Source organism: Staurois parvus, unplaced genomic scaffold (assembly GCF_062004578.1).
Source record: "Staurois parvus isolate SC_StPar_1 unplaced genomic scaffold, SC_StPar_1.0 ptg000362l, whole genome shotgun sequence".
NCBI lineage: Eukaryota > Metazoa > Chordata > Amphibia > Anura > Ranidae > Staurois > Staurois parvus.
In genome coordinates this window covers 7,225,821-7,248,172 of record NW_028318158.1, presented here as the reverse complement: position 1 = coordinate 7,248,172, position 22,352 = coordinate 7,225,821, and the positions used below count along the sequence as shown (strand labels likewise).

The window sequence follows — 22,352 nt, the reverse complement described above, 5'->3', positions numbered from 1 at the left end:
TCTAACACTTCCATTCCTGCAGACTGACTATGCTGCTTTCCACATCTGCCCCCTGTGCTCCTTCATCCAGATTGGGAGCACTCTAATACAGGAGATCTCTTACTGGCCAGATCACCAGATGAAAACGGAAAAAGCCTAAAATAGAAAAAAATGTAAATAATAATAAAGCCACCACATGTTTTGATTAGTAAATTACAATGTATTTTTATGTTTTGGGTTTATTATTGCTGTCATTTAAAGAATGCCTTAACTGAGGGATTGATGTAGGCTGCTATTGCAGATCTCCTGAATGCCAGGTTTGTGGCTGGCTCTGATTTTAATACCTGCAGAGTATCTAAACAAGATTGCCATTTAGCTCGTGATGTCTAACTTCTCTACAAAGTAATGACGTTAATGGCCTTTAGTGTAAAGTAAACCTAAAACACAAACTTCATAATTTTTTAGTTTTGAATAGAGTGGAGAGGTCAGATCCCCTTGTCATGTTTTTATTGCGGTCTGTGTATCTGCAGGAAGGAATTACCCTCTAAATGCTGGCAGCCATTTAAAAAAACTAAATTTTTTTGTTCCAGCTGTCACCATAACAGGTGACTTTCAATAAAGATGCCTGTTCCAGTGACAAGTGCTTCATATGTACTTTAGCTGCCCCTTCTGAGGTGGCTGCAGCGTACCGTCAATGGCACCAATTGTTTCAGGAAATGTCGTCACCCTTTCACACAAGTGTTCAGTGGTAACCTGTCAATTTTCAGATGGATGCAGACTGAAGCAATGTATATCTATAGGAACAGATGTATGCTTCGCAGTAAGGCTTCATAGTGTTGGTAGGTGAGGATTGAATGCCAAGAGATGACCATAGTCACTATGTGTGCAGCAGGAATGGATCGAATTTCTACATTCCACTTTGCAAACTGGAGCAACAGAAGGGAAAATGTCTCCTTAATGCTGCTGAATGTTGGGAAAGTGAATGCTGGCACAACACCCAGCAGCTGACTTCAGCCTTCAGTATTAACCCCTTCCACTGCAAAAACCAGTGGAAATGGGGCATAAATACACCCAAGCACATTGAAGCAGTATTACAATGTAACATATTGCAGCTTACCAATACTTGGAGACTGTGGCTGCATTTTGTTTTTTTTTTTTTAAGGCTCCCCCCCACCTACATTACACCTGGTGATTTGGTCAGTAACACGCTTCCTGTCTGCATTTTGGACAGCAGAGTTAGATGCTCTAGCAGATTAAAGGCAGCCATAGTGGGTTCAAATCTCCGCTGTCTCATAAGGGACCGGCCAAGATTCGAACCATGTACACACAGGCCGAATGTACCTAAGTTGATTGGTCAATTTGCATACAACTAGCCGGTCTGATTTACATGCGATTAGTGCTAGCGGCTATTATAGCCGCTAGCAGTAATCACTGTGTTCTCCCTGGGAGGGATTCCACCGCATCACCACTGACTAGGTTGATGGGGAATATTAAGCAATTTTTTTTTTCTTTTCCTTTTTTCACTGGGTTGCAGGAAAGAAAATTGATCTATGACTGGTTTTATATGGACTTGACTAATGAATTGAAGCTGAACTCCAGATAACACATTATCTCAAAAGGGGAAAAAAAAAAAAAAAAAATGCTGTAACTATAAAAGTTTTACATAAATGAATAAAAGTGGATTGTCAGCACAACTATTACTTTGCACAGCTTGGTTTGTTAAAGTAAGTTGAAAAATAATTACTGGCTGTACCACCACGTGGGAAAAAAAATAAATAAAATAAAAATAACTAATACAGGCACCCCATCTAAGATAGTAAGCTGAAATTTAATACATTTCTTTTTGGGTTTATTACCAATCCTAGTTAGTAACCCCCCTGTTGTATTCAAAGGCAGTGGGATTGCAATGTAACTGCATCTTCAATGCAAGAGATTTCAGGGGTTGATATGTTTCTGAGTCTGACACTTGCGTATGGTTTTGCAAACGATAAAATTGATCTCACAACCAGCACAAGTGTCTGAAAAGCAGGTTCTGCATCATAGGCAGATTGAGTTTAATGGGAAACATGAAAAGACATTTAAAAAGGTCCAAACTGCAGATTATTCTTATTCAACTGTGTATTACAAATATCCCACTGAACAGCCATCAACGCAAATATATATTTCTACCTCACATCCAAAACAGTAGGATTAAAAGTGGGCCTCCCATCCAATCAAGGGAGTCCTCTTTTATATTGGTCCACTATAGCAGAAAATGCTATATGACAGGTACACTTAGGGCAGCAGTACTGTATTGCATTGACAATATGGCACCTTTATTTACAGTAACAATGCTCAAACCATAAAACTTATAAGTAAACCCAACATTTCATATTCCTGATATGTGCTTGCTATACCATGTACTTGTATGAAAAAGTATCCTGTTCTCTTTGTATTGCTTCCTGTGTGTGAAATCCCTGGTGTTCCTGCCAGTCCCTCTGCTTTCTTGAAAACTCATCACATTGAGCAGGAAAACACACCGTGGTCAGTTCTCTAGCTGTGCTTGGAACTAAGCCTTCTATCCTCCAATGATCAGACTTATCCTGACACACACCCAAATAGCCAGTCACTGGGAAGACCAGTGTACTGCTGTATCTCCACCCTAACCTCTCTATGCAGCTGAGAACAGAGTCTCCACTCAGGTCATGGAAAAAAGGAAAAATAAGTGTTTATGGCTGGTTTAAAGAGAAGTCCCCTTGCTTCCTGTCTTGTGGATATTGTCACAAGAATGGGAAAGTAAAAGGATGCCTCTCCCTTGACATCACAAGCCCATTCTTGTCCAAAAAAGAAAAGAAAAGAAAAATTGCTTAAAATCAAGCCTAAATTCTGAGATTAAAGTGGTTGTAAAGGCTGAAGATTTTTTCTTACTTTCATGCACCCCCCCCCCCCCAATACTTACCTGAGCCCCATCCAATCCAGCGATGTGCACACGAGCCGTGGTTCTCCTGAGTCTCTCTCTTTCCTCATTGGCTCCCACTGCTGTCATTCACAGCCAGTGATGAGAGAGCAGGCTGCGGCTCTACGTGTCTTATAGAGCGGGGCTCGGGAGCGAGCAAGCACAAGTGCTCCTATAGGAAGTGGCTTGCTATTGGGGGCACTGGTCGGGGGAGGAGCCAGGCGCACCAGTGGGGGATTGGGGCTGCTCTGCAAAAACCAATGCAAAGAGAAGGTAAGCATAACGTTTTTTTTTTCTTTTTAAAGAACAAGCCTTAATATCACTATAAGGCTCCATGCACACGGAGCTTTTTAATAACGCTGGTAATGTTAGCTATTCAGCTATGTAAAATCATGGTAAAAATGTGAATTTTTTAGTGTTTTTGCATTAGCGTTTAGCGGGGTTTTTAGCTTTTTTTTTTTTAACAAAATAAAATATTTTTTTGTTAACAAAATCATCCAAATATGCCGGTTTGCTGCATTTTTCAGCGTTAGAGCATTTTTAAAGCTAAAAAACTCCTCTAGAAACCACTAGTTCTGGGGTTTTTTTCCAGCCAAAAAACACTGATTACAGTCTGTGTGTATGGGCACATAGGATAACATGCTGGGGGGGTTACTAGCTGTAGAAAAAAAAGCATCAAAAGCCAAAAACAGCCGCTGTAAAAACATCCAGTGTGCATGAGGACTTAGAGTCACCTCCACCCAAAAAAAATGTGTGCTATTAAAGTATCTTTCTAATCCTTGAAAAAATGATGTTAATAGCCCTGCTGGGACAGATAAAGTAGGAGAAGGTGCGAGACCATTATTACTGGAGAAAATGCTATTCCAGCTCCCTTCTGTGCCAGACACACACAGCAAGACTCAGATTCTTGTTCACATGATGTGGGCTGAAAGAGGAACAAGTTCCGAAAGGCTCCATATGAACGGTTAGTATTTCAGCCCTTCTCTCACACCCTACGTAACACAGTACTTCAGTAGAGGTCCACTTTAATAATGCATGTATATATGTAAACGTCCCGACACCTTTACACAAGATAAATGTGACATGTATGTCACTGTGCTGTATTGCTGGAACTGGAGGCAAGACAATAACTGGTCATTGTGCAAACAGGAAATCCGCTACATCTCAAAATATCAATCCTTACTATGCCACTTTAGCTTGAAATATAACCTCTTTTGAAAATCTACCAAAATGTTCACATTTTTATAAATTTATATTATCAAAACCACTAGATGGAAATATCGTTTTGGTCAATTGGCACAGCAGTAGTTCTGCAGAGTCCCAGAATCCTTAGTAAGACAAGAACCATAGTGTCCCTCTGTGTTTAAAAAAAAAAAATTAAACACAAGTGATTGGAATTTTTTTTCTATTTAAATATTTTATGTTAAAAATACAGCAAAAAAATATGGAGTTCAAATAGGAAAAGAAAAATACTTTGTGTGTAGCAGTGCGATATTGGTTTGCATTGTTCCTGGTGGCTCTCCTCTCATGAAGCAGGTTAAGGCTCCCATCCTGTTCTTTGGCTCCCGACAAGCCTCAGTTGTTTAACAGGGCAAAAATCATACTGCAAATACAAATACAGAGGATTTAGTACATTCCCCACGATCCCAGCTCATGCTTCTACATTACATATCACAGGCAATATAGTGGGAAATTATTTTTTTCTAAAATAGGCTGTGCTGAATTGAACACACATTAATACAGTTTTTGTGACTGCTCTAGTCCCTGTACAACCTCTCGTTCATCTTCTAAGTGGAGACTAGGTGAATGTAAATCACACAGGCATATGCCTGCAGCCCTCCTCATGTGCATCTGGAGACCTCTGAAACCTTTGGTGTGCTGAATGCTAAGATTTAAGATGTATGTAAATCCAACATTTCACATTCCTGATACCATGTACTTGTATGAAAGTATCCTGTGCTCTTTGTATTGCTGCTATAGTGTGAAATCCCTGGTGTTCCTGCCAGTCCCTCTGCTTTACTATTAAAAACTGTCCACCCTAAGCAAGAGAACAGCGTGGTCAGTTCTCAGTGTTTAAAAGTTGTTTTTTTCTTTTTTTTTCTTTAATGTATACAGAAATGTTTTGCCTTTCACTTCAATTTTAAACCGAATGGGTTATTTTACAAGGCAAAGGTTTACATATACTTTAACACTTTAGTGTTCAAAACTTGCAAAACGTTCCTCCATCGCCTTTTACTGGCCAGTGAGGCCATCCATCCTAGAAACAGGCAAAAGCATGGTGAGGGAGGCAGCCAGCTGAACTCTATTCTGCCAGAAGTAGAGAATCTTGCAGATTATGTTTCAGATTTCAAAGTTCTTTGGCCCATGCACATCTAGTTGCATGTATTTATCTTTACTCTTTAATCTCTCTGTACAGTGACATCTGTGCCTGCTGCGTCCTCAGGACACAGTGGAACACGGATCAGTGTACCAGGCCACCGTGGGCAGCCCCAGTACCATGTAAAATCGCTGACTGGCCAATCAGCGATCACATGCACAGTAGTAAACAAGATGCCATTCCTGGCATCATGGTTTACTACACTGAGTTCTGTGATTGATCACAGAGATCACATGGTACAAGGCCCATTCACAGCAACCTTGTACCAAGTGATAATTTGTAACCAATCACACATCTCACAGTATTTCTCAATGGCTGCAGAAATGCAGCCAGAGAGAGTGACAAAATGATTGCTTTTACAGCCAGCATGACTATAAAAGCAATCTCAGTGCAAAAAAAAAAAAATTTATATATATGTTTTTTATTTTTTTTTTTTTTTTGCTAAATGTTATAAGAAAAAAAATGCATTTTTTAATTTATATAGCAATAAACAAAACCCAGTGGTTATCAAACACCATCAAAAGAAAGCTCCATCTGTCTTAAAAAAAAAAAAAAAAAAAAAAAAAAAAATTTAATTTGGATAGTGTCGCATGCCTGAATAATTGGCATTAAAAATGTGAGAGCGCTGAAAGCCAAAAACGAAGAAGAAAAAGTAGACTTTCCGCTTTCCTAAAGTTTCTGTGAATTAAATGACAACACTCTGGCACTCAGAATTAATGAAAAGGAGTGTGACTGCCAAGTGATGGAATTCACCTGTATAAGTAAATGAAGAAACACAGTAGATGGAATCCTAACTTGATCATAGCCTCCTTCATGTGAGACTTTAACTGTCCTCGATTGTGGATCTCTGTTGGATCAAACACTCCCAAATTTCCACTTGGTACCATGATAAATCTGTGAGAAGAAAAAAAAAGGGGGAAAAAGGTCTTTACATATACCCCGTGAAGTGACTAGCTTTAAGTGATACACAGAGATGAAACAAATCCTCCTACAGAAGTTGTACCTGTTTATCTTCAGCTGTCTTTACTTTACATCCAAAGTGTAGAATTTACACAGGATCTCAGCAATGGGAAGGAGGCGGGGAGCTGAAGTTACATTTCATTAAGGGAGCTCTGATAACTGATTGAAGGAGAGGGAAGGGAAAGGAAGGGAAAGGAAGGGAAGGGAAAGGAAGGGAAAGGCAGGGAAGGGAAAGGCAGGGAAGGGAAAGGAAGGGAAGGGAAAGGAAGGGAAGGGAAAGGAAGGGAAGGGAAAGGAAGGGAAGGGAAAGGAAGGGAAGGGAAAGGAAGGGAAGGGAAAGGAAGGGAAGGGAAAGGAAGGGAAGGGAAGGGAAAGGAAGGGAAAGGAAGGGAAAGGAAGGGAAAGGAAGGGAAAGGAAGGGACGGGAAAGGAAGGGACGGGAAAGGAAGGGAAGGGAAAGGAAGGGAAGGGAAGGGAAAGGACGGGAAGGGAAAGGAAAGGAAGGGACGGGAAGGGAAGGGACGGGAAGGGACGGGAAGGGAAGGGACGGGAAGGGAAAGGACGGGAAGGGAAAGGACGGGAAGGGAAAGGACGGGAAGGGAAAGGACGGGAAGGGAAAGGACGGGAAGGGAAAGGACGGGAAGGGAAAGGACGGGAAGGGAAAGGACCACCCCTCTCCCCCCCCAGTGACCTGGGGGTTCCCAAAGGAATTCCCTTAATTTGCAGGGATTTCCTCTCATTTTCGGTTTGGCTATTGGACAGGAAAGGGAAGGGAAAGGAAGGGAAAGGACGGGAAGGGAAAGGACAGGAAAGGACCACCCCTCTCCCCCCTCCAGTGACCTGGGGGTTCCCAAAGGAATTCCCTTAATTTTTAGGGATTTCCTCTCATTTTCGGTTTGGCTATTGGACAGGAAATGAAAGGAAATCTCTGCAATGGGACACAAATGGCGGAAAAAATCTAACGGGTTATAACTCTCCCTTACTTTATCCAAAATGAAGAAAAAAAAAAACGTTTTGCCTATAGTTCTACTTTAAACATGAACTCAGGGATAAGCAAATCTGAAGCATGTGAAATGCACATTCCTTGTGAAATGTTTCCTCTGTACAGGAGCTTCCTGGAACACAGACCGGTCACTGCTGCTCTCTCTCGGTTTATTGTGACTGCTCTTATTTCAGCCCCCTCCTGTAGTTTCCTACAGGCTGCCTGTTATGGGTGGGGCCTGCTGGATCCTTCCTACAGCTCTACTCAGGCTATGAACAGCACAGGGATGATGTCACTCACCGGTATATATTCCATGTCGCTACAGGAAGATTTAAACAGAAGATGAACCAGTGCAATGACACCAACATCAACACAGTCACCAGTGTATGAGCGATCAGCTCTGGCACTATCCACTATGAAAAAAGAAACAAAAAAAGTGAGGAATATGCTTAATGAGAACTCTCACCTACAACATGTACAACTTCGTTATCTCATTATTAAAGAGACTATAGGGTTAATTTACTAAAACTGGAGAGTGCAAAATCTGATGCAGCTGTGCATGGTAGCCAATCGGCTTCTAACTTCAGCTTGTTCAATGAAGCTTTCACAATAAAACCTGGAAGCTGATTGGTTTCTATGCAGATCTGCACCATTGCATCAGACACATTGCATCAGACACATTGGTAAAAGCTGTGCTATACATTTCCTAGAGTTCCGCTTTAACTGTGTTCAAGAAACATATTTTGAAGACACAGAGAAAGGCAGTATGAGACAAGTTTCCTTTTAATACCAGAAAAACATTCTGCATGTTTGGTTTTAAAATAATCAGGGAAAGCTCTGCTAGGATGCGGAGAAGTATAAAATGTCACTCTGTGAAAGGGGCTGAATACTAATAGAACAGAGCAAAAAACATTCCCCATGACAGCAAATACACAAATACCTTATTTAACTTGGAGCAGCAGGAGCGAGCATTTATGTAGTCACATTCCAAGTCTGACAGAGTAATAATCTAAACAGCAAAAATTAAGGACAATATTTCTTTTATCTACAGAAGCCGCCTTGTAAATTGGAATGCTGCATTAAACCCTGGAATGTGCAAAGTACAGGCAACTTATTGTGCAAGAGGAATGACTGGCAAAGTGACACAATTACAATTGTATGAAGAGCACACTTGTTGGTTTGCTCAATAAAAGAGTGCAAGGAGCAAACTGGCTCGCCCATTACCAAATACTCGATGATACAGATCATACTAGGTAGTAGTCATGCTGCTAGGCTTGTTTTGTAATGTGGAAGATGTCTGACCACTCATCCAAGTATATTCCTCAGCTCTAACAAGTGTCAGGAACATTCTCCACCATTTCCAGCCACACAGGCAACCTGAACTGGCCTTATACTCAGAGTTTTCTCTTGTTCAGCTCCGTGGGTTGAATGTGAGGGACCTGTTTGTTTTCCCATTGACAATAATCTGCATGGATGCAGGAATCTCCCCTGACAGCCAGCACCTGCGGCTACAGAATACCTGAACAGTGACTGCATATAATTGGATGCAGCTGCTGTTCAGCTGACAATTTTACACCCAACTCCTTCAAATTGTAGATAGAAAGATGCCCATAGGGCCACACAGGGCTCGAACTCTGACCGCTTCATCAGGTACCAGCATGTGTCTATTAGGTGTTTGTCCAGCTTTAGTCACCTTCAATCACCATTGAAAGTGCAAAGGCAGATATTGGGCAGCACATTGGCTAAATGGTTAGCATTTCTGCCTGGCAGTACTAGGGTCATTGGTTCAAATCCCAACCACAGCACCACCTGCCTGGAGTTTGCATGTTCTCCCTGTGCCTGCGTGGGTTTTCTCCAGGCACTCTAGTTTCCTCCCACACTCCAAAGACATGCTGGTAGGTGAATTGTTTCCTGTCAAAACGACCCTAGTATGTGTATGTATGAATGTGAGTTAGGGACCTTAGATTGTACACCCCTTGAGGGTTAGGGACTGATGTGAATGTACAATATATATGTGTAAAGCTCGGCATAAATTGATGGCGCTATATAAAAAAATAAATAAATATTGTCCAAGAATAGGATGAAAGGTGAGAAAATCTGTGAAACCGCTTTCCTTGCCAACTAATGATCCCATAGTCCACCTGAGGAATGATACACCAAGTAATGAGCAACATGCTGGACATACAAGAGAAGAGGGACACGCGGGTGATACAGAACTGACACACTGGTAATATACACACATGATCAATAGGTGACATGCCTGACCTACACATCTGTGGGACACATGCCAGAAATACACACAATGAGCGACATGCCGGACAAACAAGAGACCAGGGTCGATAAAAATTGATGATTTAAAAATCGGACTTTAAAAATTGAAATCAAATTTTTTTTTATTTTTATCAAATTTATTTTAATAAAACACTTTTGAAGTAAAAATCTATCTAAAGATAGTTTTCTATTTAAGATACATAATTGAGTTTATTCAGCATGAAATGGAGCGTAGTTATGTAGCATGAGGCTGTATATTCTGCAATATTTTTGGTAAACTCATTCAATGAATCTAAACTCTGCAAGCTGAGATAACATGCACTGCATTGATGCATTCACACAATATCACAGTAACTGAGATAAAACATGAAATACAAGAATTTGAGTCGTTCTCCAGTTATGTGTGATGAACCTATTAACCTAAAATCAGTTCTGATATCGCTGTTTTACTAACCTGACAGCTTATTATTCTATAAAGGAAACCTTCATTTGGTTTGCAAATATTAATGACTAACTACCAGCAAGAATGAGTCGGATTGCTTACATTTAAAGAATACCTGTCATTTTAAATCCACCATTATTTTATTCTACACATTTATATACATTTTATTTTTATTATTTATATTGTTTTATATATATATCTTGATGACTAGTTACTGCACTTTGTTGACACCTGGGCCCCTCCTCCCTGCCCAGGACAGCCCAACCCATCAGGGAGGGCCTTATTTCAGTCTGGGGGCATAAATGGGAACCTACACTCTCAGTCCAGTCAGCTCTGAGGAAGAAGGCATGACCTTCAAAACGCATCAGCTGTACTGAGTGGCTACCCCCATGATGGGATTCGCGCTGGCCTCTTGCCTTTGAAGTCCCTTGGAGGACTTATATACCTGTTTTTATTCGCTGTTTGTGAATACCATTCTTTTACTAAATAAATTTTGGTTACTGAGGTAATGCGCAAGGTTCGTGCGCTTCTTGTTTCACTTCACATCCCTGTTTTACTAACCTGACAGCTTATTATTTTAAAAAGGAAACCTTCATTTGGTTTGCAAATATTAATGACTAACTACCAGCAAGAATGAGTCAGATTGCTTACATTTAAAGAGCACCTGTCATTTTAAATCCATCATGGAAGTGCCTGTTAGCGGGCATCCACTCACCTGCTGCCGCCATGTCCCTCACGTTGTGTCAGTGCCGCATGTCAGTCAGTCACACACACCCGACACACCATAACAACACACAATGGGGGATATGTCTGACATACACATGTGAGGGACAAGGGACATGACTGATAGCTGACATTCCTGACCAACATGCAATAGACAAAGAACGTGCCACTAATATACATACACACATACATATATACACACACACACACACACACACATATACATACACGCACGCACGCACACACACACACGCACGCAACGGGTGACACTTGTGAGAGATGAAGAGTACACAAATAATACACACAGCGGGTGACATGTCTGACATACACATGACAGAGACATGTCCGTGACACACACACAGCCAACATGCCGTAATACTAATATATAGAGAGGATGGGTGGTATATCTGACACACACAACCGATGGGTGGAATACCAGACAGACAAGGCATGCACCAGTAACACACACAAATGCCACATTTGTTTCACACACAATGGGTGACACATCTGACATACTCATATGGTAGACAAGGGACATGTCAGTGACACACAACTCATTGGTGACATGTCAGACATACAAGTGACACACCGGTAACACAAACAACACACTTGTAACACACATGTAATGGGCAACACATCTGACAGCCAGGGATATGCCAGTGTCACACACAACCTACAAGGGACAAGCTGGTAATAAACACACCTTGGCAGACATGTCTGCCATATACATCGATACCTTGGTTCATGAACAACTCGGTTCACATACAGAAGAGTGCGCAAAAATTTGTTTTGGTTCACAAACTCCGCTTCGGTTGACGAACACAAGCCACGGCCATCTTCCCTGCTCTGACATGTTGTTCTGACTTCCTGTAGGTGAGATCGCAGTCACAGACAGACACTGAAAGTGCACTGTGAAGACACTTACAGTACTGAGAAGCTTTTTAGCACATACTATACAGTACTATTCATTCTTGTGCACACTTGCTGGAAAGCTTTTTTGTGTGCTTTTTAGCACATACAAAACCAGACATCCAGTATGGCTTCACAGAAAATTCAGAGCAAGCATGGTGGTAAGAAGAAAGTATGGAGCAATAATGAAGGCGACCGCAACGCGCAGAGCGGTAAAGAAGGCGACCGCAACGCGCAGAGCGCTAAGGAAGGCGACCGCAACGCGCAGAGCGGTAAAGAAGGCGACCGCAACGCGCACAGCGGTAAAGAAGGCGACCGCAACGCGCACAGCGGTAAAGAAGGCGACCGCAACGCGCACAGCGCTAAGGAAGGCGACCGCAACGCGCACAGCGCTAAGGAAGGCGACCGCAACGCGCACAGCGCTAAGGAAGGCGACCGCAACGCGCACAGCGCTAAGGAAGGCGACCGCAACGCGCACAGCGCTAAGGAAGGCGACCGCAACGCGCACAGCGCTAAGGAAGGCGACCGCAACGCGCACAGCGCTAAGGAAGGCGACCGCAACGCGCACAGCGCTAAGGAAGGCGACCGCAACGCGCACAGCGCTAAGGAAGGCGACCGCAACGCGCACAGCGCTAAGGAAGGCGACCGCAACGCGCACAGCGCTAAGGAAGGCGACCGCAACGCGCACAGCGCTAAGGAAGGCGACCGCAACGCGCACAGCGCTAAGGAAGGCGACCGCAACGCGCACAGCGGTAAGGAAGGCGACCGCAACGCGCACAGCGGTAAGGAAGGACCAGAAGCACTGCCCCAACATAACTGTAACGAACAGTGTTGAATCTGATGAACGATAACGTGGTCTCATTTCTGGAGGGTCATGCAGCGCAGGAAAAGACAAGTGACATTGGACAGATTTTTCATCAAAACTAAGTCTGCAGCTAAGAGACAAAGAAGAGAGGAAACCCCTGAATATCTCCCCAATGTCCTTATGGAGGGGGACTCTCCCTCCGAATAACCGCCTCCCACCCGCTTTCCTGTCCTCCATGCCAGAAGTCGTCTCAAGCAAGGTTAGTGTTCTCTCTTCATACTGATTCGGTTCGCGACCAGAGTCATGGAATGAATTAAGTTCGTGAACAGAGGTATTCCTGTACTTGAGACGATGGACATGTCACGGACAAACACAGCCAACACTCTGTAATCATACCTGTAATAATATACAAACAGGATGGGATATATCTGACATACATGACAAAAAGGACACGCCAGTAACACACACAACGAATAGGTGGCATGCCAAACATACAAGAGATGGACTAGTAACACACACAAATGATACACTTGCTTTACACATAATGGGTAACATCTGACATACACATATGGAAGACAAGGGACACATCACCGGCACACACAACCAAGGAGCATGCTGGTTATACACATCTTATATGACATGACCGACAAACATGAACAATGAGGGACAAGTCAGTGACACAAAGAATAACACACATGATGGGGGAATAGGTCTGATAGACACACATGTGAGAGACAAGGGACATGTCTGTGACACAACCAATAGGTGACATTCCTGACCTATATAGTGTATGAGAGACAAGGGACATGTCTGTGACACACACACAACCAATAGGTGACATTCCTGGCCTATATACAGTGTGTGAGAGACAAGGGACATGTCTGTGACACAACCAATAGGTGACATTCCTGGCCTATATACAGTGTGTGAGAGACAAGGAACATAACAGGTATACACAGGTGAGATAAGTAAACTACACCACATCTGAGCCCCACAAACTGAAAACACTATTTAAATCATTTTTATTATGCGCAGCAAACCCCCCATCCATCCAAGTCTTCGTGCTTTATAATGCTGAGAAATCATTTGAAAAAAATGACCATCTTGAGTGAGGGCAGATGATTCATGTATTTACTTCCAGGAATCTGTCTACCTTTGGCTCAGGCAGGCAGGAGTGTATGCTTAGCTGAGAAAGCTCCTCCTCGCCTCCTGAAGACTCCTGGGATGTAGGATGTCATTTGCCTAGGCCTGTAAACCAGGACGTAACTGAAGAAACTTCAGGGAAAAAAAAAGTTTAAAAAAAGTAAATGTGATAAACCTTCCTATTTACTAAAAATAGCAGCATAAGGCCCCATTTACATGGCGTTAAGTTTTTTCATCAGTTTAGTCACGTTTTTTCCAAGAAAAAACAGATCAGTTCACATCAGTTTGTCTGTTTTTCTTCTTTTCTTTTTTTTTTAAAACGGAAGAAAACTAGGGTTTTGTAAAAAAACAAACAAATGTTAACTAGTGGTGCACCAAAATGAAAATTCTGGTCCCAAAACCGATATCGAAAATTCAGAAGGCATGTGGCCAAACACCAAACCGAACCGAAACTGAAATGTCTGCGTATGTGGGGGAAGAGAGGCTCCAATTTGTTTTTGTATTTTTTTCTACTTTCATGTATATTTTTATTTTTTTAATTATGATTTTATTGCTATCACCAATAGTCCCCTATGTGATAGCATATGAGTGACAGGTCCTCTTTGGGGGGCAGTGCCTACAGTGAGGCTCCCTCCCTGGCTGTCACTATATGTTGACCGGCTTTTTTTTTCCTTCACTATAGCTCACAGAATTAGCTGTCATTTTCCCCAAAGCTAAAGGAAACTTTGTTTCTTTTAGCTGGGGGGGAAAGAAACGAAAAGGAAACTTTGTTTCTTTAAGCTAGGGGGGAAAGAAACTAAAAGGAAACCGTTTCTTTTAGCTGGGGGGGACGAAACTAAAAGGAAACATAGTTTCTTTTAGCTGGGGGGGGGGGAAGAAACTAAAAGGAAACATAGTTTCTTTTAGCTGGGGGGGGGGGAGGAACTCAAAGGAAACATAGTTTCTTTTAGCTGGGGGGGGGGGAGGAACTAAAAGGAAACATTGTTTCTTTTAGCTGGGGGGGGAGAAACTAAAAGGAAACATTGTTTCTTTTAGCTGGGGGGGGGAGAAACTAAAAGGAAACATTGTTTCTTTTAGCTGGGGGGGGGAGAAACTAAAAGGAAACATTGTTTCTTTTAGCTGGGGGGGGAACTAAAAGGAAACATTGTTTCTTTTAGCTGGGGGGGAAAGAAACTAAAAGGAAACATTGTTTCTTTTAGCTGGGGGGGAAAGAAACTAAAAGGAAACATTGTTTCTTTTAGCTGGGGGGGGAAACTAAAAGGAAACTTTGTTTATTTTAGCTGGGAAGTGGCAGCTAATTCCGTGAGCTATAGTGAAGAAAAAAAGAAGCCGGAAATTGAATTTAAAAACTGGCACTGACGTATAGTGACAGCCAGTCCCTGTGTACACGGCTCCTCTCCTGCCTTTCTCAGCGGCCCCCCCCCCCCTCACATCTGCAGTACACACAGTCTCCTGTATCGGCTACATTTTTCCGATCGGACTATTTTCGGCCGATATGTTTCAGTGGCTGACATTTCGGTGCATCCCCAATGTTTACGAATACAGACATTAGCAGATGATCATCCGCCAGTCCATAGAAATACATGGGTGTCTGTTTTTCCATCCATAAACAGACAGATGAAGAGCAGACATACGGAATGCCCGTGTGAAAGGGGCCTAAGGATTAAAAATAGTCAATGCATTTTTTTGCTGAGAAATCACTTTGAAAAAAACTGGCTAGACTTTCTGGCTGTGGCCATGTTGAGTAAGGGCAGATGATTCATGTAGCATTTACTTCCTGGAATCCATCTGCTCTTAGCTCAGACATGCAGGCAGGAGGGTGTGCTTAGCTGAGAAAGCCCCTCCTCCTCTCCTGAAGGCTCCTGTGATGTAGGACATAATTTGCCTAGGCAAGAAACCAGGAACTGAAGAAATGTAAAAAAAAAAAAAGTTTAAAACAAGTAAATATAATATAGCCTCCTATGTATACTAATGCTAGCAGCAGAAGGATTAGAAATAGCTCATGGTGACACAGAGCGACGTAACACTTTACCACACACAGCTGACACACCAACACCACCATCATCCTCCTCCTCCTACACAGGATGGGTGATATGGCTGACAGACGAGACACACCTTGCCTGTGCCCCCCCCACACACACACACACACTGATTGGCTGGTGCAAGGAATTACCACACATGCCCAAACTAAGGCTGTTGTCCATAGCAACATCTCTGGTTTCTATGGTCAGCCCCCCCTCCCCCAGCACTCATATACATCACACCCGTTCACCTCCCCCACCCCGGCTCGGAGTTCATACTGCGAACCATCAGCCGCCACACACGAAGGATACGAAGTAGACGGAGAGGAAGATGAGGGCGCAGCAGTCTATGAGAGAGAAGATGAAGAGCGCGGCCTCCATCCCGCCAGCCGCTCCTTCTCCCGCACCACGTGACCCGGAGACCTGTGGAGAAGGGCGTCACGTGATCCCAGGATCCGGCCAGAGCCCCGGTGGAGGGGCGGAGCAATGTTACCATGACTACCGCATACTATTCATAGTTCGCTACTTGTGGAATAAAATATTTCTGCTCATTACTTCTCACTGCGGCTGTGACTTGGATTTGCAAGCAAACTTCACATAATAAAATAAAATCCTACGTAACAGGCAACGTTCATGACAACTGTGGGTAATCACCGAAGCAGGCGGTACAATAGATACCTATACGTTACAGCAAATAACATAGATTGGCACGCTGTGATATAATATGAAGCTGCAGGGTTTCTGTATTCCAATGTGGGTGTAAATGTCGACACCCGTCTGGTCAGGCACATATGTAGACGGCCCGTGTAAAGACATGTGTTGTCAGGCACATCCGGGAACAGCCGCGTGTGAGGACCCCGTCCCACGTGTGTGGTGATGGTGGTAAGCGCTTCCGGGAACAGATATACAGACCGCAATATGAAGATCCGACCGGTATCACCGGGAATAGACCGGAGGCTGAAGCACCGGCTCACCCAGGTAGGGGAGGAGAATATATACCCAGCCATATAGTGACCTTCCTGTATACAGACACCGCTGTCCATGTACAGCACACACAGTACACAAGCTGCTCTCTCTCATGTTACTGGGTGATTTATAACTGAGCCCCCCCTCGGGACGTACTAATATTATTATACAGTATTTATAAAGCGCCAATAGTTCGCTCAGCGCTGTACATTACAAAGGGGGAAAGAACATGTGACAGAACAATACCAATACAATGCAAAACATGAGGGGATTGAGGGCCCTGCTCTTTCGAGCTTACAATCTAGGAGGGAGGGGATGATGGCACAGGAGGAGATAGCTGTGGGGATGGAGTGGTAGGAAGAGTGGAGGTCGGCAGGTTAGCAGGGGGTGGGGTAGGCTTCCCTGAAGAGGTGGGTTTTCAGGGTGCGCCTAAAGGAGAGGAGAGTAGATGATAATCTGATGGGTTGGGGCAGGGAGTTCCAGAGGATGGGTGACACCCTGGAGAAGTCCAGAAGGCGGGCATGGGAGGAGGAGACCAGGGAACTAGAGAGAAGGAGGTTTTGTGAGGAGCCGAGTGTGCGTGCTGGGTGGTACTTGGTTATTGGGGCAGTGTGGTGGACAGCTTTGTACGTCAGTGTTAGGATTTTGAATTTGATCCGTGGGCTAAGCTGCATATTGGGATAATTGGCTGCAATGCTCAGCACTCTCCTTAGGTGTCACAATATTTTTACACACATGTATAGCAATGACTCAGTTTTTGCTCAAAATATGTTTTTATTTTCTGCACTATTTGATACTTTGTTGCAGGAAGTAGTGACTAATGTTTAAAGTGGAGTTCCACCCAAAAGTGGAAGCTCCACGTGTTTGCCTCCTCCCCCCCCCCCCCTCCACTGCCATATGTGGCACCTTTTGGGGGGAGCAGGTACCTGGTTTTGGCAGGTACCCACCCCCACTTCCAGCTCAGTTCAAAGTAAGCCAGAAATTTGGCCCCCCTCCTTCCTCCCACAGTCTCCGGGGAACCTTCATAGGTCCCAGAAGACTGCCTGAGTAATCAGGAGGCGCAGCGCAACTCGTGGAGTGAAGCCGCAAGCTGTCACAGCCTGGTGCCTACAGCTGAGATGCCGGCGCCGTGGAGAGAAGAAAAGGGACGGCACATCACTGGACCCTGCGACAGGTTTTGTAGCAGCTCATTTTTAACCACTCTAGCGCCGCCCCATAGCAGAAATGCTGTTACAGGGCGGCAGCTGTGCGCAAAATCGTGTGTATGTATACGTGATTATGCATTTCCAGGTAGAGGGCACACGTGCCCTAATTGTGCCTCGACTGTCAATCACCTGGTTCCAGCCACTGATTACTCGCCGGCACCCGATGATTGTCAAGCATCTCCGATGGGGGGTAGAAAGTTTTGTAAACAAAACAGTTCTCCTGCACACTGCTTTGCATGGCTGTACATAGCAGACCCATGTAAAGCAGTGTGCTTACAGTGGAGCACTAACACAGCTCCTAGTACACAACACACAGTTAACCCTTTGATCGCCCCACGTGTTAACCCCTTCCTGCCCAGTGCCATTAGTACAGTGTCAGTACTTTTTATTAGCACCGATCACTATATTGGTGTCACTGGGGATGTCAGTGACACAAAGTCAGTTCCCCCCAGTGTCAGAATGCCCTCCACAGTCCCCCTATAAGTCGCTGATCGCTGCCATTACTAGTGAAAAAAAAAAAAAAAGCCCAGTATATATACCGCCATTTGTAGACGCTATAACTTTCATGTAAACCAATTCATTTGCACGTATTGGGATTTTTTTTTTAGCAAAGATATGTAGCAGAATACATTTTGGCGTAAATTTATGACGAAAAGTAATTTGGTCCTTGGCATGTGTATCCACAATAATCCACTCATAATCCCCATGTGTAGAAATAACTATTCTCACATTCTTATCAAAAACAGGTCAAATGTGTTCCTAGGCATGTTTAACCATGATCTTTCACCCATATGTACCATGTAGAAAAATAATTAGTCCCATATTCTTATCAGAAACAGGTTAAATAAGTTCCTTGGAATGTGTAACCATGATATTCCACCCATATAAAAACATAATTATGTGCATATTCGTATCAGAAGTAATACCCATGTAGTAAAAACTATACCCATATCTTTATCAGAAACAGGTCAAATATGGTTCTTGTCATGTGTATCCACAATAATCCACCCATAATCCCCATGTAGAAAAATAACTATGTAAGACAGAAATGCAGCTAAGGAACTGATAAAGTGAAAAATAGTTGCAGGCGCTAAAAGTGATATGCAGTGGTATCATCTAGATATGACCTATCAGTATGGTGTATACATACGTAAAGTAAAATCAAATGAAATAAAGTGACTTTAGTGATTCATAAAAAACATGATAAAGTCCAAATAAAGAGATGATAAATATTGGTGAATTCTGTGACTGAGTGACTGGAAGTTGGTATATACTATTGCACTAACCAGAAGCACAATATAAAAGCACATTTGTGTATAATTATCCCATCATGGTCATCTGGATGTGGATAGGGATGTCAAGAATCATCTGGCACACGTCAGCATACAAGGTGATCAGCAGACCTCACAACCAAACTCCAGGGACATCACGTTCCAATTGGATGGGAACATAGTGGGTATATTGCAGGACTCCACCTTCAGGGCACATTAAATAACGAGCCAAAGAAAGAATTCTTGATAGTGCAGTATTTTTTAATATTAAATTGGTATAGCAAAAGGAATGCACTCACATCTGGCAAAACACATAAGCAAGATGGCCGCTGGCCTTCCTCACGAGCTGTGCGGCGTGACGTCAACAGCTGGGCTCCTCCCTAAAAATAACTATACTTATATTCTTACCAGAAACAGGTCAAATATGGTCCTTGCCATGGGTATCCGCAATATTCCACTCAGAAAAAAAATTATATGTATTTTCTTATCCAAAATAGATTAAATATGTTCATTAAGTGTAACCATCCTATTCCCCTATGATCCCCATATATAAAAGTAATTTTTCCCATATTCTTATCTAAAAAGGTGAAATGTATTACGTGGGATGTGTAACCATTATGTTTCATCCATAATCCCCATGCAGATCAATAATAACTACATTTTTTATCAGAATCGCATCAATTTTTTTCCTTGGCAATTTTTATTTATAATCTTCATTTTTGAAACTTCATTTTCCAGGTTCCTAATAAAACAGTTCAAAATGTAGTACCTCACGCATACATATACTGTATAACATCATTAAATCTATTCTTAGAAATGTATTGAATAATGTCCCCATTATTTCTGTATAATTTACTATGATTACATTGTACAGCTGCATATTTATCAGCAAGTTAAACATTAGCCACTACTGCTAATGAGAGTGTTGAGTATTGTAGCCAATAATCCAGTCATCCCAATATGCAGTTTAGTAAGCCCCCTCCCCTCCCAGCAGTGACTTGCCCTGACCTAGTAAGCCTCTCACACTCTGGGCTCAGACATATTTCATTAGTACAGAATAATAATGCAAGAGACACTTTTCTTTAGTAACACCTCTATATTAGACTTGTTCAAAAGAGTAGGCCACAGGATTAATGGGTTTAGGATATACAACCCCAGTTAACGCATAAAACAGAACACTGGTAAAATAGAAAAAATCAGTTAGCAACATTTAACAGGTTATACAGTCATGAGTAGTAAGCTTCAACAATTAAACTGCAACACCAGCAGCAAGAGGCAGAATAAAAGGCTTGTTGACTTATTTGTTATGTAAATGTATACTCTGAAATGAATAGATGTAAGTATCCCAATTTTAATATTCCTGACCTTAAAAAGAAAAGTTCCCTTTAACTAGAGATTACAACTTGACTTCTGTGATGTTTAAAGTTCCTGATATGGTGGTGTCGTCTTTTTCTAGCAATGGTGGGGCCCATAAACATTAGTGAATACTGGTAATTTAATTAAATTACACAGGCTGTGGTATTGCTCAAAGTAATGATCTCCTGGTAACTGAGGTGTCAAGGTGTCTGCATGCAGTGTCTCTAGAGTCATAACAGAGGTTGGGCATCTGCCCGCTTACCAATCCCATGGATAGCATAACCTTCTAGGAACAGGGTTCTTGCTCAGGCTCTTGGCTGTTTGCAGGGGTGTACAGAGTTACCACCTGATGGCCTGCCAGCGCAGGAAGCAGAGATGTCTGTGTGAAGTTTGGACAGTGACAGTCCCAATGCAGAGAAGCTGATGCGATTCCCGGTTTGGCGATCTGTGCTTAACTGATGTGCAGAGTTCCGCAGTTGTAGGCCATCAAACTGTCTGTGAAGGAGACCAACAGTCCCCAGTGTTCAGCTCTGAATCCCACACCAAGATAGCGAGCCAGGCCCTTGCTGTAGAATATATCTGCTCTCCCAGCATCATGCTGGCGGTTGTAGGTCAGTCAGCAATCAGGAATACAGTATGTGTTGGCTATAGGACTACAGGTCCCAAGATCCTTTGCTGTCAGAAAAACTGAATCCACTCTGCTAACAGGAAGTGGTGAAGCAGTCCTAGTACTGGGCACGGGGGGGGGGGGGGTTGACACCCTCCCCCCCCCGAATTGTATAATGATATAGGCAGCACCTGGCTACAAACTCAATGGTTCAGCATCCTCTGCTTCTCCCTCAGTCGGTCAGAGTGACTCTGTAGGTCAGCCTCCCCCCTCCCGGCAGTGACTCTGTAGGTCAGCTTCCCCCCTCCCGGCAGTGACTCTGTAGGTCAGCTTCCCCCCTCCCGGCAGTGACTCTGTAGGTCAGCTTCCCCCCTCCCGGCAGTGACTCTGTAGGTCAGCTTCCCCCCTCCCGGCAGTGACTCTGTAGGTCAGCTTCCCCCCTCCCGGCAGTGACTCTGTAGGTCAGCTTCCCCCCTCCCGGCAGTGACTCTGTAGGTCAGCTTCCCCCCTCCCGGCAGTGACTCTGTAGGTCAGCTTCCCCCCTCCCGGCAGTGACTCTGTAGGTCAGCTTCCCCCCTCCCGGCAGTGACTCTGTAGGTCAGCTTCCCCTCTCCCGGCAGTGACTCAGGTCAATTTTGATGTTTGGTTCCCCAAGTCACTTAGTTATCACATTTGCCTTATGGCAAGGTGCTCTAATATACTGGAAAAGGCATTGTTAGTCACCAAACTGTTCTTTAATGGTTGAGAGAAGTTGCTTTCGGAGATGTTTTTGTACCATTCTTTATTCATGGCTGTGTTCTTAGGCAAAATTGTGAATGACAAATTGGAGGCTTACCAGATCCTTTGACCCCTTAACTATAGGGGGTCATCAAATGCCTGTTTTGAATACTTCTATCCAGACTCATATAGATCAAGTTAGACCACATATATCGTCAAAGGCTCCTCAGGCTGTCCCGATCTCGTAGGGTTGACATACACTCATATAAAAATAAAAAAGGTGCCTCTCATAGTGCAGATAGTTAAAAGACCATTTATTGGACAAAATGAAACGCATTTACAACCAACATGACTGTATAGTGATCATAAATCCTCAAACAACAAGGAATGGTAAAAATGGCGATTCTTACGAGATGACGTCACAAGGTAGGCTCCTCCTCCGTCCTATAAATGGTGTTTTAACTATCTGCACTATGAGAGGCACTGATGGTGCTCCGATCCCTCAGCTGAATCCACTTTAGATGATGGTCCTGGCGCTTGCTGGACTTTCTTGGGCGCCCTGAAGCCTTCTCCACAACAATTGAACCGCTCTCCTCGATGATCCAATAAATTTTTAATTTAGGTGCAATCATAGTAGTAGCAATATCCTTGCCTGTGAATCCCTTTTAGTGCAAAAAAGACTG

At 43.3% G+C, this 22,352-nt stretch overlaps 2 protein-coding genes across 2 annotated transcripts in view; one reads left to right on the top strand and one right to left on the bottom strand.

The window, feature by feature from the left end:
- Positions 1-1,998: 1,998 nt before the first annotated feature.
- Positions 1,999-16,018, bottom strand: CNIH4 (cornichon family member 4). Its single transcript, XM_089685073.1, has 5 exons — positions 15,860-16,018; positions 8,174-8,242; positions 7,534-7,646; positions 6,045-6,185; positions 1,999-4,517 (listed from the first exon to the last, which is right to left on the bottom strand). Exons 1-5 carry the CDS (start codon positions 15,926-15,928, stop codon positions 4,490-4,492), a joined length of 420 nt encoding a protein of 139 aa, XP_089541199.1. The 5' UTR covers positions 15,929-16,018; the 3' UTR covers positions 1,999-4,489.
- A 370-nt stretch (positions 16,019-16,388) lies between these two features.
- NVL (nuclear VCP like) overlaps positions 16,389-22,352 on the top strand; it is an 81,048-nt gene continuing 75,084 nt past the window's right edge. The window contains exon 1 of the mRNA XM_089685068.1: positions 16,389-16,525. Within this exon, the coding sequence (XP_089541194.1) occupies positions 16,424-16,525 (102 nt within the window). The 5' untranslated portion in view covers positions 16,389-16,423. The remainder of the gene's footprint in view (positions 16,526-22,352) is intronic.